A 19,201-nucleotide genomic window follows, 5' to 3' on the forward strand; every position below is an offset into this window, starting at 1 on the left:
AAGGTTAGACTGAATTTCCTAAAGGTCACTAAGAAACACTGGTTAAAGTTCCCACACAGATATCTGGAAAAACTCTGCTGAATTATCAGGTGCACACTGAACCTAATGATCAGCAAAATATTGAAGGGAAACAAAAGGCAGACAGAAGGAAGGTGATCAAGATAATCTGCGATAATTTACAATCCCTTTCCTGAAGAATAAACACAAGTAATTAAAATATTCCTCTATGAATTCCCAGTGAGTGCTAGGCTAGAAGCATGGTGTCATAACTCTTGCAGTAACCTGTTGCTTACGGTTTGTCACTGTCATGTACTCAGGCTGATTAAACTGCCTCTGAATAAGCAAAGATTCCAGTCTGTTTTAGGAGTGGGCCTGCCCATCAATGGTTACCATGGTTCAGTGGTTTTTTTTTTCTCTGTATATGGTGCAGTATGCACTAATACTCAAATCAGTGCTTCTGTAAGGAGGCATCTTCAGTAGACTTTCCTGATAGTCCCTTTTCAATCATGATGTACACTAGACTTACAAGTTATGGTATTAGATTTGCACCATAGGGTTACTTGGCCTTACTTAATAGGGGCTGGGTTTTCATACATTATTATAATTTATTTGTTTTTCTCGCAGGCCTGCTTCTACAACAGGAACATTCCCAGTAAGATGAATCAGAAGGCGCAAATCTATATATGTATCAGGCCTTCTCACTGGTTTCCTTAATTCACCTTCATTTGCCAAATATCAACAGAATGTATTTTCTTTTCTAGACTCTGTTTCTGGTCAGTAGGTTTGCATTTTAAATAAATAGGCAAAATTTCAAGATGTTTCTGGTCAAAACCATGCATGGTAGTTTCAAGCTTTTAGGTGCTGCTGTAGGGGTAGCTGAACTGAGGTTTCCTAGTAGTTGCTAGGAGGTAGTAGTGAAAATCTGAGGGTTCTTCTAGCTTCATGCTTTTTAGAGGAAAAATTATTTTAAATCAAAAATAACATGAATAATTTTTTCTTCTCCAATGGATTAATACCGTTGGTGAGCTTGTGCTCTGTGTCTTACTAAGCAAACAATAACAGTAATTCCTTTACCTTTTGTTTTAAATTCATAGACAATAAAACCTGCAGATATTGCCACTGTCCGCACACTGGGTCGACCTCCTCACCTCATTATGCGTATCATGGACTGTGTGTTACTGCTCTTCCAGCGAAAAGTGAACAATGTGAAAATTGATCAGGAAAAGTGCTGTACCATCCCATCATGGCAAGAATCTTTGAAACTGATGACAGCAGGGAACTTCTTACAGAACCTACAGGTGCTTGTGCAACCTTCTTTTTGATATTTTTTTAATTTCAGAAAATAAGGGACGGTGTTTTCTCTGGTGTTCATAGGAGAACAAATGTGCAAGACACACAGTAGAAGAAATGTTAAGGGCTTAAAATAAGTATGTCGTAATGAAATAAACTTGAATCCTTCTGGCAAAGTCGGGTCATAAATCAATTATAGTTTCTCCTAAGTAAGGCAATGAAATTACTTTCAGTGACATGATTCAAAGCTTTAAGCATTTTCTTTGAATAGCCATTACTTATCTGTTTCATTAAAGCCGATAGAAAACATCTTTTTTATGGTACCTAACTTTTCATTAATTTTCCACATTGCAACTTGGCTTGCAAAAAAATAGTTTATTATTAGGATGTACAAAATCAGATTTTTTTGAAATTTGGGATTTTCAGCTCCACAGCATGTGTCTAGGGAAATGGGAAGAGTAACTGGTCAATAAATCCCTGTTCATAATTTAAACTATGTTATAATTAATCTATTGAAGAATAAATTGTTACCTTGTCCTGCCCCACAGGATGTTGTTATCTCCGATTTCTGCATTTTGAGGAGTTTACTTAATGTGTCTCTGGTCCAGTGGGAAATCACAGATGGCAGGCTTGACCAACTTTCTATAGTTGGTATTGCCGTGGATGCCTTTTATGTAGGATTCACGTTGCATCAATTCTTAAGGATTTTTAATTTACTGAAGGGCTTCAACATTTCATTGCTTGTGCATTAAAAAAAATCCCTAATTTGTGCTTCAGGGAACAGCTACTTTTCAACTTCATCAGTGATGGACTTTCATTACACCTTGTAAATAAATCTTTGAAGATGACCAAACTTGCATAGAATATTTGACCATCAAAATACATTTGAGGGAGAAAATTGACAGCTTTTAGGGATGAAAAATGGAAGAGAGGTTTTTTTGGAGAAAAGAGACGGTCAAAATAAATTCTTAAAATTGAAACACATTCCACGAATGTCATAAGGTAATTTAAGGAGAAGATAGCTTGCTTGCCCTTTGAAAGGACTGTCTTGTAGACAAGCTTTTACTTTTCTTTTTGAAGATTAAGTTACTTATTCAGCATTAAGGAAAATGGAATTCCAAGCAGGATATCATTGACATTTTGTATCAACAATTAGCTGTATAACGGTAATGGATAGTGTAGTGAAATGACTTTGGCAAGCTCTCAAAGATGTGTGAGATGGAGAACTTCATATTAGCTGTTTGTAAGTAACATTTGTGATCCTGGTAGTGTTCTGTGTATGCTGAAATACATATATTTATGGTTTGCATACATTACAGCCATTGTGTATATTGCATTTTGGTTTTTTTAGCAATTCCCAAAGGACACTATTAATGAAGAAGTGGTAGAACTTTTGAACCCTTATTTTGAAATGGTGGACTACAACATTGAGACAGCTAAAAGAGTATGTGGGAACGTTGCTGGCCTTTGCTCATGGACCAAAGCTATGGCTGTATTTTTTTCCATCAACAAAGAAGTATTACCTTTAAAGGTAAGTCTGTTAATCAGTGGGAGGCACGCAAACACCTTTTGCTCCTTCTCTTCCTCAGCTGCGTGCACTTGAGGATTTCATCTGCTGGAAACATCAGCTGCCTTATTCCAACAGGTCTATGCCTCCATAGGAATTTATTATCTAGAAAATAGTAACGCTACAGTAAAATATATTTTGAATGTACTACCACTTGTAAGTTATCATAATTGTGAAGGAAATTGTGCAGTTTTATACGTCTGGGCCCCTTCTGAATGGGGTTGAAGCAGCTTTCATGTAGTTTAATTTACTATTGCAATTGCTTTACCTTAGTGAAGAATTAAGTAGGAAAAAACTTGAGATCTGGTTCTTTTAATGTTTGGGATCTCAGTTCGTAGGAAGACTCTACAGAGACTCTGTTCATCAGTGTTACTGAGAGAAAAACAGGCCTAAACAGTTATTGAAAGGTAAGAATGAAAGTCAGGAAGAACATGGTCAAGCATGATTTTAACATAAAGTAGCTTGTATTTATAATAGGAATGACTGAGAGGGAAGCAAGATTTGTAGTTAGAGGTAGTGTCTTTCATTAGATGAAGCATATTGGTTGGAGAGATCAAACAGGTTTCTGGTGATGCCAGTCAGATGCAGGTCAGATCAGACTAACTTTTGTGTCAGATGGAGAATGGCTGGTATTCCCAGAAGTTTTTCTAATTATTTTTTCTAACTGATGTTAGACCAACTGCTTAACTGCAGGTACCTGCACTAAGAATTTAGTTTGTTGTAAAATTCAAATAAAAGGTTTTAATGAATGATGAAATCTCTACTGAGCAGTTTGATTTTGAAATGTAGTATAGTAAAACACTTTGAGCTACATTATAACCAATGCTTTGAGGTGTATTTATGAATAAACTTTTATACTTCTATGCTTCATAGGCTAATTTAGCAATCCAGGAGAATCGCCTAACCACTGCTATGCTGGATCTGCAGAAAGCTCAAGAAGAGCTGGGTGCCAAGCAAGAAGAATTAGATGTTGTGCAGGCAGAGTACGAAAAAGCAATGAGAGAAAAACAGGTGAATTGCTCTTTACAGAAGACAAATTGCCACCCTCACTTTAAGGAAAACTTCTCTCAATTTTACTATTATTCCTTGGAAAGGATGTTGATTGTGTTTATGACAGGTGTTGATAATTTGTCCTGATATATGTTTTCCATCCCACTTATCCTCCTTCTCTGCATGGTGATGTAAGTGTTTGAGAATATATTGTTGAGCTGTTGTTCAACTGCTGGTTTAATTAGATGTAGAGATTTCTCTGGCCTATCAGATACATGACTGTAAACCATATTTCGTGATGTATGATTTTCTCTAGACTTTGCTTGAAGATGCTGAGCGTTGCCGTCATAAAATGCAAACTGCCTCGAGTCTTATAAGTGGTTTAGCAGGTGAAAAAGAGAGATGGACAGAACAGAGTAAGGAATTTGCTGTGCAAACCAAGAGGCTAGTGGGTAAGCTTTTGTCCACACCTTTGAACTTGGAAGATAGTCACTTGAGTTGTAATGGGTAGTGAAACTGAAAGCATTTGAAATTTCAAACTTTTCCTTCGTAGGTTATCTTCCCTGTTGCTAAAATGAGGCTAATTGTTATTAATTCTCTTGCTAAAGCACTGCTAGGTAAAAAATACAATATAAGACTAAAGTTCATATTTAAAAAGAAATTGAAATAATACAGTAACTGTGTATACTGTGCATGGGCTTTTACTTGATTGCATACTTGGGACACTGATATTCTAACTTGACTGATGTCTGTAGACAGCAGTCCTAAGAGAGTGATAAGTTAGCAAGTGCCAATAAAATGTCTATAACTGAGAATACATATGGAGGAGAGGAAGACTGATATTCAGGCATTGACATTTATATGTATGTCCTGGTTTCGGCTGGGATAGAGCTAATTTTCTTCATAGTAGCTAGCATAGTGTTGTGTTTTGGATTTAGTACCAGAAGAATGTTGATAACACACTGATGTTTTCAGCTGTTGCCAAGTAGTGCTCAGACTACTCAAGGACTTTTTGAGCTTCTCCTGCTCGGCCAGGTGCATAACAAGTACAGCACAGCGCACAGCTAGCACAGCTAACCCAAACTGACCAAAGAGCTATTCCATACCATATAACGTCATGCTCGGGGGGGGTTAGTCGGTTGGTCGGTTGTGGGGAGACTGCTCACGGCTTGGGGACTGATCGCAGCTTGGGACGGGCTGGGCATCGGTCGGCGGGTGGTGAGCAATTGCGTTGTGCCTCATTCGTTTTGTATATTCTGTATATTCTGTTATCATTCTCATTATTACTATTATTATTATTTTCTCTTATTAAACTGTCTTTATCTCAGCCCTCGGCTCTAACCTTTTATTTTCTTTCCGATTCTCTCCCCCATCCCACTGAGGGAGGGGGGGGAGTGAGCGAGCGGCTGCGTGGTGCTGAGTTGCCAGCCGGGTTAAACCACGACATCAGTATTTTTAAATGCAGTTACTAATGGTCATAACACTTTTGTTTCTTAGAAATTAATTTTTATTTTATAAATACATACTTAGAAACTTAAGTCCTTTGTAATAAAGAATTAATTTATTAGTTAATCAAGTAAATGAAATGTACCTTGTCCTTTACTGTGGTTTGAAGTTTCTTCTCTGACTTTTGCCTTGAAATGCTGTAAAAAGCAGATATTGCTGTATAGGTTGTATTTTATTTGCTGATATAATATATATATGTGGGTTATTAACTTACTAAAAATACAGAATACCTTCCCCACACACTCATCATGGGTTCTTTATAGATAACTTGAAAAAGTCTAAAAAATATTAGTACTCAGTATAAGAGTACAGTATCTTCTCCAGTTTGGAATCCTGGATTCTTACTTCAGAGGTGCAAAAAAACCCCAAACCCTATGGTGTCATGAAACTTAGGGTGGCAATTTTGAAGCTTACCAGAAGATTAAAACTTGTCATGCTTAATACCTCTATAATTATGTCTGTACAATTTTTTTATTAGTAGTAGTAATAATTGTAATTGATTTGTTCTTAATTAGTACTCCTAAATAACAGTTCTTTTCTCAGCAAAAATATTGTTTAAGCATGTTCTTATGATTTTGCAAAGAAATGATGGAATTGGAAGTTTATGAGTAAGTTTATTCTGTCGTGTCCTGCTTGTGCAGGATCTGGTGTTCGAAATAGTGTAATGTGTGTGTGTTGGGTTGACCTTGGCTGGCTGCCAGATGCCCATTTCTTGATTTCTACAGTTGCGTTGTAAGGATAAAGTAAACGTGGCATCTATTGAAATATAACATTGTCTTGCTATGTAATGAGTGTGCTGGAGTGTGTCCAAAGAAGGCAATGAGGTTGGTGAAGGCTCAAGTCTGATGAGGAGCGGCTGAGGGAACTGGGGTTGTTTAGCCTGGAGAAGAGGAGGCTGAGGGGAGACCTTACCGCTCTCTACAACTGCCTGAAAGGAGGTTGTGGTGAGGTAGGGGTTGATCTCTTTTTCTAAGTAACAAGAGAGAGGACGAGGGCAAATGGCCTCAAGTTGCGCCAGGGAAGATTTAGGTTGGATATTAGGAAATAAATTTTCACTGAAAGGGTTGTCAAGCATTGGAGCGGGCTGTCCAGGGAAGTGGTCGAGTCCCCGTTCCTGGAGGTATTTGAAAGACGGGTAGATGAAGTACTTAGGGACATGGTTTCATGGTGGACTTGGCAGTGTTAGGTTAATGGCTGGACCTGATGATCTTGAAGGTCTTTTCCAACCTAAACAATTCTATGATTCCATGAACCTTGGGAAAAAGCCTGATTTGGTATTTTTATTGGTCAAAGTATGTTCTTCAGTTACCAGCCAAACCACGTAACAACTAGAGAAGGAAGCAGCTCATTCATGAATAGAATTGGCGAAGTTGTAATGTTTTGTTTTCTTTTTTTCTCTTTAAGGTGATGTACTCTTGGCCACAGCTTTTCTGTCCTATTCTGGTCCTTTTAACAAAGAGTTCCGCAATCTGCTATTAAATGACTGGCAAAAGGAAATGAAAAGCCGGAAAATCCCCTTTGGTAACAACTTGAACCTCATAGAAATATTGACTGATGCTCCAACTATCAGTGAATGGAACCTGCAAGGGTTACCAAATGATGACTTATCCATACAGAATGGAATCATTGTCACTAAAGCATCTCGTTATCCTTTATTAATCGATCCACAGGCACAGGGTAAAATTTGGATTAAAAATAAGGAAGGCAGAAATGAGCTTCAGGTAATAGGAATGCTGGTGCTTTCATAATCCCTAGAAACTCTTAGCTCACAAAACTTTGCAATTCAGTGATTCAAATAATACTTAGGAATTGCCTTTTATATAAAATGCCTAGTCTGGATATAAAGGACATCTCAGATATATTTTGGTAGAATTAGGTTTGGCTAGATATGAAGATGTACAGTTGAAGCTTATTAGTACCAGTGACTCGATTTGTTTAATTAATTAATTTTAATTAAGCAGAAACTGTTGGAAAATAGGCTGGATGGGTAATGTCTGATAAGGGCTGAAGCATATTTGCAGAATACTATTAAAAAAAAACCCAAATAAGTGATTAATACAGGTTCATATAAATGTTTAAAAATTAAGATGTGCAGCATGATATTTTTATCATCTTTTAATTGGAAATTATTGATAATTTGTGCTGTCTTAGCACAGATGTCAGGTGCTAAATATTGTGCAAATATACAGGGAAAACAGTATCACAACAACACACAGTCTGAAACAAGATACAGCAATTCAGGGCAAATGGGAAAATACAAGAAATAAAGTCCTTGCTTGCTACAATTGTTACACCAATAAACCAGCTTTCGAAAAAGATAACCCTGAAAAAGATAAAGAGAAATTTGAAGGTGGATAATAGAGTTGCTCTGAGAGTATTACTAGGAAACCACTTCAATTCATGTTGATGGTTATCTCAGTGTGGAACCCTTAATGGTTGCCTAGCTAGTTATGTTAAAAAATGATTATTAGACTTTAACTATGGAATTATAAACAAGCTAAACTGAATGTGCTTTGTGTGCCTGTTGAAAAGTAATCATAATTGTACTGAGGACTACTTTTTAAAGCAAAGATTATTTAATGGCTTGTTCAATATAAACACCTAATTTTCAGTTGGAAATAAACTAAAATCACCCTAATCTTGGAATTGACCTTGCTGCAGTTTGACTTGGGGATGTTATCCGAGATAAAATTGAAGGTGATAAAAAGTTCCTGTGAATTTCTGGTCTAGTTACGCTCATAGGATATCAAAACTTTACATGCTCAGTCTTGGTTTGCTTCTACTTTTGTAGCTGAAAAATAGAAGTTTGCTTTCAGTGAGATCTGAGAATATGGTACACTGATGCTACCTTTTCTTTCCTTGTGGTCACAATCTTTGCCTTAATCCTAGTCTAACCATAGAATAATTGGTTTTGCCAGTAATTTAAATAAAATGAAGTAATTTATAAATATAAAGCAAACAAAAAGCTTAGCAACTGGGCATAACATAATACATAGGTCTGTGTTTTTTAGATCACTTCTTTGAATCACAAGTATTTTAGAAGTCACTTAGAAGACAGTCTTTCTTTGGGAAGACCTCTTTTGATAGAAGATGTTGGAGAAGAGCTTGACCCAGCACTTGATAATGTTTTGGAAAGAAACTTCATTAAAACAGGTTCAGCCAACAAGGTAAAAATAAAACAAATTACCAAAAAAGTGGAAACAGTTGTGTGGTGTGTCCGTCCAGTTCCCCCCGCCCCCTGCCCGCCCTCAATGAAATAACTCCTAATAAGTTTATGACTACAAAAGATTAAACACGTATTTAAATTTGATTAATGAAAATAGATAAAAAATTTGAATTTAAGATCACAAATAGTTCATATATTTAACCTATAGACTTCCTTATCCTTTTGCTTATGACTATTTTTAAAAATTGAAATAATCTGTGAATGATTAAAGTGTTCTGTAGATATTCTCAACAAATTCTTTGCGTTAGATGTATAATTTAAAACTGGATTTTTGTGCCATTGAACAGAAAAATGTAACCGTTGTTTCTACATGCACTATCTGAAGGAGTGTGTACTGGTTCTTGATAACTCAAGACTTCTTTTTAATACTTTTCTTAAGGTGAAGGTTGGTGATAAGGAAGTAGATGTTATGAATGGCTTCAGACTTTACATTACTACAAAACTGCCAAATCCAGGTTACTCTCCTGAAATTAGTGCTCGAACCTCCATCATTGACTTTACTGTGACCATGAAAGGTCTTGAAAATCAGCTCTTAGGCAGAGTCATTCTCACAGAGAAACAGGTAAAAGAAATAATTGTAACTTTTTCCTGGCTATATGTCTTACATTTACCTGTAGAAGGTTTTACTTTCATTTTAATTTATTACTCTCCATTCCAATGTTGCAGGGTAACTTTCTGACTCTCTCCATTGTGGTTATTCTAATATAACTTATTTATGATGGTTTAAAAGCTGGCACAGAAGAAATTGACTCATTCAAGTAGAAGTTTCTATTTGTCTTTATTTCAACTGCACCATATGTGCCTTGTTTTTCCTGCCTCAATGAGTTATAACCTCATGAGAATGGCCTGTAAAAAGGAAAAAGGCCTGGAATAAAACCTGATGTTCTTCTGTCTACACACTGTGGAGCTCATGGCAACATAACCTGGTGCAAAGAACTCAGACTTAATTGATTCCTTGGTCTGAGGGGAAATGGGCTACCTACCTATTTTGACATTGTAGATGTATGGGTTGAGGAAGACCAAGTTCAGGATAACAATCACAATAAACATGGCCCCAGCAGTTCTGGAGGAAGACTGGTTGGTACAGAATCATAGAACAGTTTGGGTTGGAAGGGACCTTTAAAGGTTATCTAGTCCAACCCCCCTGCAATGAGGAGGGACAATTTCAACTAGATCAGGTGAATAATCTTTTGAACTATTGGACACCTAATCCCTGTAACTGCGAGGTCAGGCAGTGCTGAAATCAAATGAGACACTATACACCTATAACTGTGTATTTACTAAGAGTTTGGCAATAGTTCCAGTTTACCTTCACTAGAGAGGAATATGTTTGTTCCCTTATTGTGGCACCTGTTGTGGTCCTCCCGTCCTCCTCCCCCACGCCGCCCCAGCGTAAGACATTCATCCTTAATGGCCTCAGTCATCTTGTTAATGTCAAGTAGTTGTGTTTCTTTCCTGATCAGTTCATGGATGTCATGAGAGAAATCATACTCTCATTCTATGAAGGCTTATATTTTGTCAGACAGCTTCCCTGCACCATCAGCTTTGCTTCAGCCACTGACAGCTTGTCAACCCACTATGTAATGGAATTATCACTGTCTGTCTGAAACACACTGTGATGTGTATATTCACAAAGCCTTATGCCAAACTTCACTTCTGGGCCCTGTAATACAGTACATTCCTCAAGATGACAGTCATTTTATCAGCAAATTCCTCCAGTCATCACAGTTGCTCTATGCCTGCTTGGAGGACACAGAAAAGATAGGAGCTTATTTTTTTCTCAGAGATGCAAAGCAATAGACTGGGAAGTAATGGACTCAACTTGGAACACTGGAAGTTCTGATTAGATATTAAGAAAAAAATAATTACATTGAGAGTGGTCAAAACCAGGAACAGATTACCCAAAGATATTGTGGAATCTCTATTCTTGGAAGGGTTCAAGACTCAATTGGACATGGCCCTGAGCAACTAACCTATTTAGACCTGCTTTGAGCAGGGGGTTGGACTAGCTCATTTGTGGAGGTCCCTTCCAAACTAAAATTATTGTACTATTCTGTGGTATCTTTGCCACTAACTGGGAAAGTCTAATGGGTAGACATGCTGTGCTCTCTGGACCAGCTTCTAAGAGTGATGTACTCACCACTACTTTGTTTGTGACCATCTGGGAATAGTTCTTCCAGATAAATGACAATGGGACCACTTGACAGGCCGGGGGACTTTTATAGAATTTATTTACCACTTTTTAGTTTGTTTGGCCTCTGGTTTTATATTCTGTGGTTCAAGGTTTCCTGAAGAGTCAATTCAGACATATCCCACTGTCCAAACCCTTTTTTTCCCCCTATTATATCTAATTATGCACCTTTGGGGGTTTGGGGATTTCCCTCTTAAGTGTCTGGATTCTTGCTGCCTTCTTGCAGCCTTTGGATAGGGAGGTGGTGGAATTATTTAACTGTGAGACAGTTTGCCAAGTGATTTGAGTAGTATGACTGCTTGGTTATATCCAATGTTAGAATGTATGTGTGAAACTTCTGCCCCCAAAAGAGAAGAAATTATTTATCCAAAGTTCGTGTTCTTCAAGGTTTGTATATACATTTTTATACTTCTTGACATTCCACTGTGTCTAATATGGTTCTGCACTTAGAATGAATGAGATCTAGCCATGCAGGGAGGAAAAGAGGGGTTTACAGAACGTAATTTAAAGATTCTGCAAAGTCTGACTTTCATTCCTGTCTTGTCTGGTATGCCCATGGGTAGAATCTGTGCAGCATACATCTCAAAGAATTTATTGATTACTGATAAGAGTACTGGTGCTGACTTCTTTTCCACCAGAATGTTAAACCAATTTGTAAGATGAGAGCTAAGCATAAGAAGGTCAAAGGGGTAGCTGGTATATCTGTATAAATTCTACCCTATTTCATGGCATAATTGGATTTGAGAGCCTTGATATATGTCTGAATGTTGTGTAACTTATGGTATTTTAATGATATGATTGGTTTGATACATTGGCTGTTATGTAATTTGACAAAAAACTTGCTTATTTAGCATTGTAGAAATAGATGTGTCAGATTAGTAGTGCAGTTATAGTATACGAGAACTATTTATGGCTTTTTGAATTTTCACATTCATATTTCAAGATTTGTGGTCGAAAAGGGCTCAAGTTTTGTTAGGAACAGTTGATGCAAATTCTTGCACTTATGAATCATTTTGTGACAGAATGAAATAAGCTATGTAGCAGCTTTTATACTTGTGGTGGGTTGACACTGGCTGGACACCAGGTGCCACCAAGCTGCTCTATCACTTGCCTCTTCAGCAGGGCCAGGGAGGGTGGGAGAAAATGAGATGGAAAAAAAAAACGCACCTCATGGGTCAAGATAAGGGCGGTTTAATAAAAGCAAAAGTAAAGTCTGCATGTGGAAGCAAGAGAAAAAGCTTTTATTCTCTACTTCGGAAGCAAAAGGAAAAGAAAATTTTTATTCTCTACTTCCCATCAGCAGGCGATGTCCAGCTACTTCCCAGGGAACAAGTCTTCAATATGCGTGGCAGTTGCTCTGGAAAACAAACATCATAATAACGAATGCCCCCCCTTCCTCTTTCTTTCTCTTAGCTTTTATTGCAGAGCTGACGTCGTATGGTACGGAATATCCCTTCAGTCAGTTTGGGTCAGCTGTCCCAGCTGTGTCCCCTCCCAAGATCTTGTCCACTCCAGCCTACTGGGTGGGGGGTGGAATGTTGGAGACACAGCCTTGATGCTGTGCGAGTACTGCTCAGCAGTAGCCAAAACACCAGTGTGTTATCAACACCTTTCTAGCTACCGATAGAAAGCACAGCACAATGAGGGCTGCTAAGGGGAAAATTACCTCCGTCTCAGCCAGACCAAATACAGTATTTTATGAATATTAACAAGATTCTTTGGTAAAGTCTGTAAAATGATGTCAGCTTGTGAAAGCAATTCCATAAAGCTGGATTTGAAATTGTCTCTTTGGTGCAAGTTCTTCGAATTAATGGATATGGTAACATGCCTAAGTTTTTTGCATCCTTGATGTTGCGACTGGAGATTTTTGAGAACATATAGAAAACTTTCAACTGTGTACTCTTCCTGATCTGCAAAAAGTATTTTAAAAGCTTAATAGATGGATTTTTCACTAAGGTTTTAATCTAAGGTTACTTTACTTGTTTTAGTCTGGTCATTCTGTTTTTAACTTGTTTCTCAGGCTCTTCTTGTGAGGAGAACTTAGCTTTCTGTTTTTTAAATGCATTGCACCCTAAAATATGTTTAACCTTTTAAATTGAACTCAGCAAAACATGAAATTTAATTCAGCTCAGAATGATTTCTCAGCAAGATAACTATTATATTTAATTGGATGCTAAGATTCTTTTAATGCTATACCTTTAAAAATTGTTTCTGCTTCATCAGACTTGCATAATGCTTGTCTTGCTTCATAATTGCTACCTGCTTTTCTTTAGTTCCATTAGGCATCAGTTGATTAAAATGGAGTTAACTGTAGTTTTCTTGTCTTTTTTCATCAGTTTTTGTCAGAATCTTTTGAATCCACATGCACATCTTCTATAGTTGTGACATTTACATTATTCCATGACAACGGTCCCAATAAATCTTTTCTACCTGATGATGATGATGTTTCAGTATACCTTTTGTACAGTGAGAAGAACCTAAATCTGATAACGAGATGAAGATGATTTTTTTTAAATTTCCTTTTTAAGATAAAAAGACTTTCTTTACAAGAACTAAATGCTTGAAATACTTAGGAATGTTAGCAGAATGTGGGAGTGAGAAGACCACAAGTTTAGAATGAGGGAAAACAAGAATACAATTTCAAAAGTTGTAACAGTGTTGCAAATCTGTATAAATGAAGGCTACTCAAATGAGGGAGTAAAACCTTTTCTTAAGCTGTGCTAAGCTCTCAGGTTCATAATGCCTCTCATGCTAGAAGAGAGAGATCATGTATTAGTGTTGTACTTGTTTCTTTGGAATAGTAGCAGCCTGTCTGCAGCGCTGAAGTGGACTTGGAAACGGTGGAGTGAAGACGCAGCTTCCAACTTTGGAGAGACATTGTAACACTGTTCACCAGATCTTTGTAAACAGTGACGGAGTACTTGTGTAGACATAGCTAATATTTCTACCAACTGGCTCACTTGTTGTTGGTTCATAATATTCATATCACAGTTGGACTTGATGATCTTGGAGGTCTTTTCCAACTTTAATGATTCTATGAAATATCCTTATCTTACGAAAGACTCTTAACTCTTCCTCTCCCTTTTTCTTTCTTTTTACTTCAGTGTATTGAAACATTTTGTATTGTTTCAGTGAGGTATTTTTATTTCTTGAAATATTTAATGCTTAATTTGTTGACTGAGGGTGCTCATTACTGGGACTATGATTTCAATATGGTGATTGGAAAACAGGGCATAAGTGAGGATGGCATTAGATGCAGTGAAATAAAATCCTATGCCTGGAAAGGTGTCTATATTTGTCTTTGAAACAGAAAGAGAAGAAAACCAATTGCTATTCTGAACTTCTATTAGGGCATGATACGAGCATCCTCCATAGTATTTGTTGAAATGATTTTTTAATGTATACTTACGTAGCAGGTTCAGAAACCTGGAAATAGACCTGCTGTCAGAAGTACCACTGGAATTCTTTCCCCAAATTAGTTCAGTTACTCTTGACCTACACTGTTTAAGTAGGATCAGTACTTTAAAAAATAATACCTTGTTTTGTTTTGGTTTTATATTTGATTACTCTTCTGTTGTCCTAATCTTACCATGTATTCCAAAAGGAATTAGAGAAAGAAAGAACAGATCTTATTGAAGATGTGACTATGAACAAAAGGAAGATTAAAGACCTAGAAGATAACCTTTTATTCCGACTCACAAGCACTAAGGGTTCTCTGGCAGATGATGAGAGTCTAATAACTGTGCTAAGTAACACTAAGAAGACTTCTGAGGAGGTAACACAGAAACTGCAAACTTCTTCTGAAACTGAAGTACAGATCAACTCAGCCCGTGAAGAGTACAGACCTGGTGAGTGAAGGTAGTGATGAAAGACAAATGACTGGAGTGTGTGGTTAAAACAGCCATACTTAGAGTAAGAGAAATAGTAGGATGAGATCAGAAAGACCATAATGGGTGAACAGGACCTGTGTTTTCCTGTAAGTAAGATGGATCTCAGAAATGTTGTATTGAGCTATGGTGGAGAAAATAGTCAATGTTAAGCTTCATGTGAAAGGTATAAAATGGAATGATCTGTTCTCTCACTAGACTTCCCATTGCTCTTGTATATATATCTGTCCATCTAGTCTACTGGGTAAGAAACCTGGGAGGGCTTGGTTTTTCTTTCTTAGCTGCTAAAATGTTGATACTTTTTATGGAGTGTCAATGAGACCAGTCATTAGGGTATTTAGGTAACTGTATGTTTGAGTTCAACATGTTGACATTCTTTTAGGGGGCCAGTATAATTGTAAATGGTTTTTGTATCTGTTTGAATGAATGCTTTGTTTACCCTGTCATAAATCCTTAAGTTATTACAGTCAACACACTTAATCTTTCTTTTGGCTTTTAACTGACAGGTGAAAATGTGAAAAAAAGTGAAATAAAATGCTCTCTGGAATTAAGCATTATATCTGCATTTTAGGAAGTGTGTAAAATGGCACAGTTAGCGTACCAGAAATAATTGCAGACTTTGTAAAACCTTTGTATTTTAAACTAAATGACTGCTGAAAGTAAGTGAAATCAGTGCTGGGTAACTGAAATAAATGCGTTTCATTTGGCTTCTACATGACTCCTGTAAAAGTCTGTAAAGAGAATTTTGTTTGGATACTCAAACAGTACTTCAAACCATTTTACTTTTTATGTGTTCTACTGATCATCTGAATATTGCAGTATACCATCCAAATGCTCTCCAAATATACTCATATTTGCAAACTGGGCTTTAATATAGTATGCATTATTATTATATATATTATTATAATGCATATAGTATGCATTATTACAGAAAATATTTTCTTTTTTCTCATGTATAAATAAAGATTTAATTAAAGTTTTAATTATTTTTCTGGCCAGTAAAGAATGGAGAAACAGAAGGATCTTCAGTGAGCATTAGTGTTAAACTCACTGTACTTGTTGTAGAGAGTTAAAGTTTTCTGCTCTGCATTTCTATTTTGAACACAGTCTTGTTTCGTGTCCTTCAGTTGCAACCCGAGGCAGCATCTTATATTTCCTTATTACTGAGATGAGCATGGTCAATGTGATGTATCAGACTTCGCTTCGGCAGTTTTTGGGGCTTTTTGACCGATCCCTAGCCAGGTAATTTAGCTAATGATAAGCATTGTTTGTATTGACCCAGTCCTGGTGGTGGTTGTAGTCAGTAAAGATTGCATAAAATAATGTCAGAAAGAAGAGTGTTGCTCATTACAATCTTGGCAGGAATTGTTAGTTTAAATACCCATAAGCCTTTGTTAGTTACCAAGGCAAAGAACCTTCAAATGTACTTGCAGTCCTTAAAAATTAGGTAATTAAAAACCATTTTACTGTGTTGATTTTCAGCTATGCAGAAAGGCTTGATTACAAAGGAATTTTTTTTTGTTGCTTCTTCAGTCTGAAAGTTGCTGCTAGTTTGCTGTCTGATATTCTGTGTTTGTGATCTATTGTTTTTTCATGTTTTGGAAGTTCTGAACTATGCCTTTTTCTCTGTACATAGTATTCCCTTTAATAATGCCTATGCAAATTGACATTCAACTTCAGACTTTTTTCCAACAGGTCTACCAAGAGCCCTATAACTAGCAAGAGGATTACTAATATCATTGAACATATGACATATGAAGTGTTCAAATATGCTGCTCGAGGACTCTATGAGGAGCACAAATTTCTTTTCACATTATTACTTACATTGAAGATTGATATACAAAGAAACAGAGTGAAGCATGAGGAATTTCTGACACTTATTAAAGGTTGGAACTACAGAACAATTTTAAGTAGAATACATATATTATTGTAGAAAATTTGTGAGCTGTAGTTATATCTCCTAGCCAACCTGCTGCTTCCTTTCACACATGAGAAGCCAATCAATTGAAAGAATACATGCTTATCATTCTGTTCTGGTGACAGACAACATTGTGTGGTAGCTCTAATTTCCAGCATCACACTAAGTATTGATAAATATAGCTTTGAGAATCATGAGAGTTTAAAAAGAAAATTGTTAGGTATCCTTTCAGTTGATGTTTATGTCTACTGCTCAAAAACCACCAGGTATGTGTCTAACTTAGAAAAATTATTGTTATACAAAACATCTTTTAGTTTATTTGGTAGCTGCAGGAGGATAAGTAAGTAAATAGAAACAGAAAGTGATGCTAACAGCTTAAAAGAAGTTCAGACTCTTAGCTGAACGTGACAAGTTCATGGCTTTAGTCTTAACGGCATGCAAGCACTGTGTATCTTCACTTGAAAGCTTGCAATCACTTTGCGTTACCTTTCCAAGATACTTAATTTTCCAGGAAACATGTATTTATGGATTATAGCTGTTAAGTTTTCTATGTGCAATCTTCAGAATATCTTTTCCAAATGTATTGGGTTTGTGTGGCAAGGTTTTGCTAGTGGGGGGCCTACAGGGGTGGCTTCTGTGAGAAGCTGCTAGAAGTTTTCCCTGTGTCTGCCGCTGGCCAAGGCCAAGCCAATCAGTGACAGTGGAAGCACCTCTGTGATAACATATTTAAGAAGGAAAAAAAACCCGGCTGTGGCTCAGTAGCCAGAGAGAGACAAGAACTGAGAGGATTTGAGAGAAAACAGCCCTGCAGACACCAAGGTCAGTGAAGAAGGAGGGGGAGGAGGTGCTCCAGGTGCCGGAGCAGAGATTCCCCTGCAGCCTGTGGTGAAGACCATGGTGAGGCAGGCTGTCCCCCTGCAGTCTATGGAGGTCCACGGTGGAGCAGATATCTACCTGCAGCCCGGGGAGGACCCCACGCTGGAGCGGGTGGATACCTGAAGGAAGGAAGCCTGCGCCAGATCAGGGTCCTGGCAAGCCATTGCGGGGACTGCACCTTGTGGAAATTATGGACCCATGCTGGAACAATTCATGAAGAACTGTAGCCCGTGGGAAGGACTCACACTGGAGAAGTTCATGGAGGACTGTCTGCCGTGAGAGGGACCCCACGCATGAGCAGGGGAAGAGTCCTCTCCCTAGGAAGAAGCAGCGGCAGAGACAACATGTGATGAACTGACCCCAACCCCCATTCCTGTCCCCCTGCGCTGCTGGGGGGGAGTAGGTAGAGAAATCTGGGAGTGAAGTTGAGCCCAGGAAGAAGGGAGGGGTGGGGGGAAGGTGTTTTAAGATTTAGCAGGTTTTATCCTCTCCTCTGATTTTGATTGATAATAAATTAAATTAATTATGTCAATCTGAGTCTGTTTTGCCCGTGATGGTAACGGACAAATGATCTCTCCCTGTCCTTATCTTGACCCATGAGCCCTTTGATTTGCTTGTCTCTCCTCTGTCCAGTTAAAGAGAGGAGTGATAGAGTGGCTTTGGTGGGCCCCTGGCATCCAGCCAGGGTCAAACCACCACACTGAACAAGCATTTGTTTCCAGGCACATTACACAAAGAAATAGTAAATCCTCAAAAGAGAAACTGCTTAACAAAGATTAAGGTACATCATAAAAAAAATTAAAATAAACTAACCAAACTACAAACTCTGTTTCACCATAGATGGTGTGACTTTACAAGGTTGAAAACCCCTGTAATCTCATGGTTAAAAAAATCTGGATTCTTGTAGCTTGTGCTTTCTTTTTATTTTGTGATTACTCTCTTCTAGTTTCAGCTGAATTCCAAGGAAGACAAATGTACATATCATCAAAGTATTTAAAAAAATGTTACAGATAAAAAAGAAATGTTTTAAAGTAGGATGAAAAATAAGATTTGAAAATAAATTTTTCATGTAACCTAACTCAGAAATTTCTTTATGACCATACTTAGTTATTAAGTATTCTTTCTCCAGACTGGGAAAACTTAGTCATGTGAAACAGTCTTGCAGTATCTAGTTTACATTTTCAAAAAATGTGGTGTGTGTTTTTTTTTTTTTTTTTGTCTTTTGGATGTCTCTAACAGTTCTAATTATAACTAATTCCCAATTTCTTGCAGGCGGTGCTTCCCTAGATCTTAAAGCTTGTCCTCCTAAGCCCGCTAAATGGATTCTGGATATGACTTGGCTGAACTTGGTGGAGCTCAGTAAGCTTAGACAATTTTCAGATATTCTTGATCAAGTAAGTAAGAGCTCTTTAAAAGGAATCTCTTGTTTGACAGGGATAGTCTGGTAGTGATCAAGGCATGTGGTGGGAAACTGTTTTAATTTATAGAACAGAATGAAACTGACGGCAGACAGCCACAATCGTGGCCCCGACTGCTTGGCAACTTGTATTAATAAAAAGACTTCAGAAAATGGAGGAAAACAAGAATAAAGGAGAACATTTCACATCCTATATAATTGTAATACTTTCAGATTGGGATACAACTTGCTATTACCCAATTCACCTAATGCAGCTTCTACCACTTGTTAGTCTTTCTTGCATCCCTGTTATGCTTTCTTATGCTATGTTTTATGATGTTCGTTGCAATGTTT

General features: G+C 37.4%; 1 protein-coding gene across 2 annotated transcripts in view; it reads left to right on the top strand.

Moving 5' to 3' along the window:
* DNAH5 (dynein axonemal heavy chain 5) overlaps positions 1–19,201 on the top strand; it is a 134,761-nt gene that overhangs the window by 100,536 nt on the left and 15,024 nt on the right. For both annotated transcript variants that reach the window (XM_035890683.1, XM_009635133.1), the window contains 11 exons: positions 1,095–1,298; positions 2,642–2,821; positions 3,731–3,868; positions 4,164–4,299; positions 6,758–7,074; positions 8,365–8,520; positions 8,959–9,141; positions 14,375–14,618; positions 15,785–15,899; positions 16,353–16,543; positions 18,724–18,845. In XM_035890683.1, the coding sequence (XP_035746576.1) occupies positions 1,095–1,298; positions 2,642–2,821; positions 3,731–3,868; positions 4,164–4,299; positions 6,758–7,074; positions 8,365–8,520; positions 8,959–9,141; positions 14,375–14,618; positions 15,785–15,899; positions 16,353–16,543; positions 18,724–18,845 (1,986 nt within the window). The remainder of the gene's footprint in view (positions 1–1,094; positions 1,299–2,641; positions 2,822–3,730; positions 3,869–4,163; positions 4,300–6,757; positions 7,075–8,364; positions 8,521–8,958; positions 9,142–14,374; positions 14,619–15,784; positions 15,900–16,352; positions 16,544–18,723; positions 18,846–19,201) is intronic.

Source organism: Egretta garzetta, unplaced genomic scaffold (genome assembly GCF_000687185.1).
Source record: "Egretta garzetta isolate BGI_Z169 unplaced genomic scaffold, ASM68718v1 scaffold413, whole genome shotgun sequence".
Lineage (NCBI taxonomy): Eukaryota > Metazoa > Chordata > Aves > Pelecaniformes > Ardeidae > Egretta > Egretta garzetta.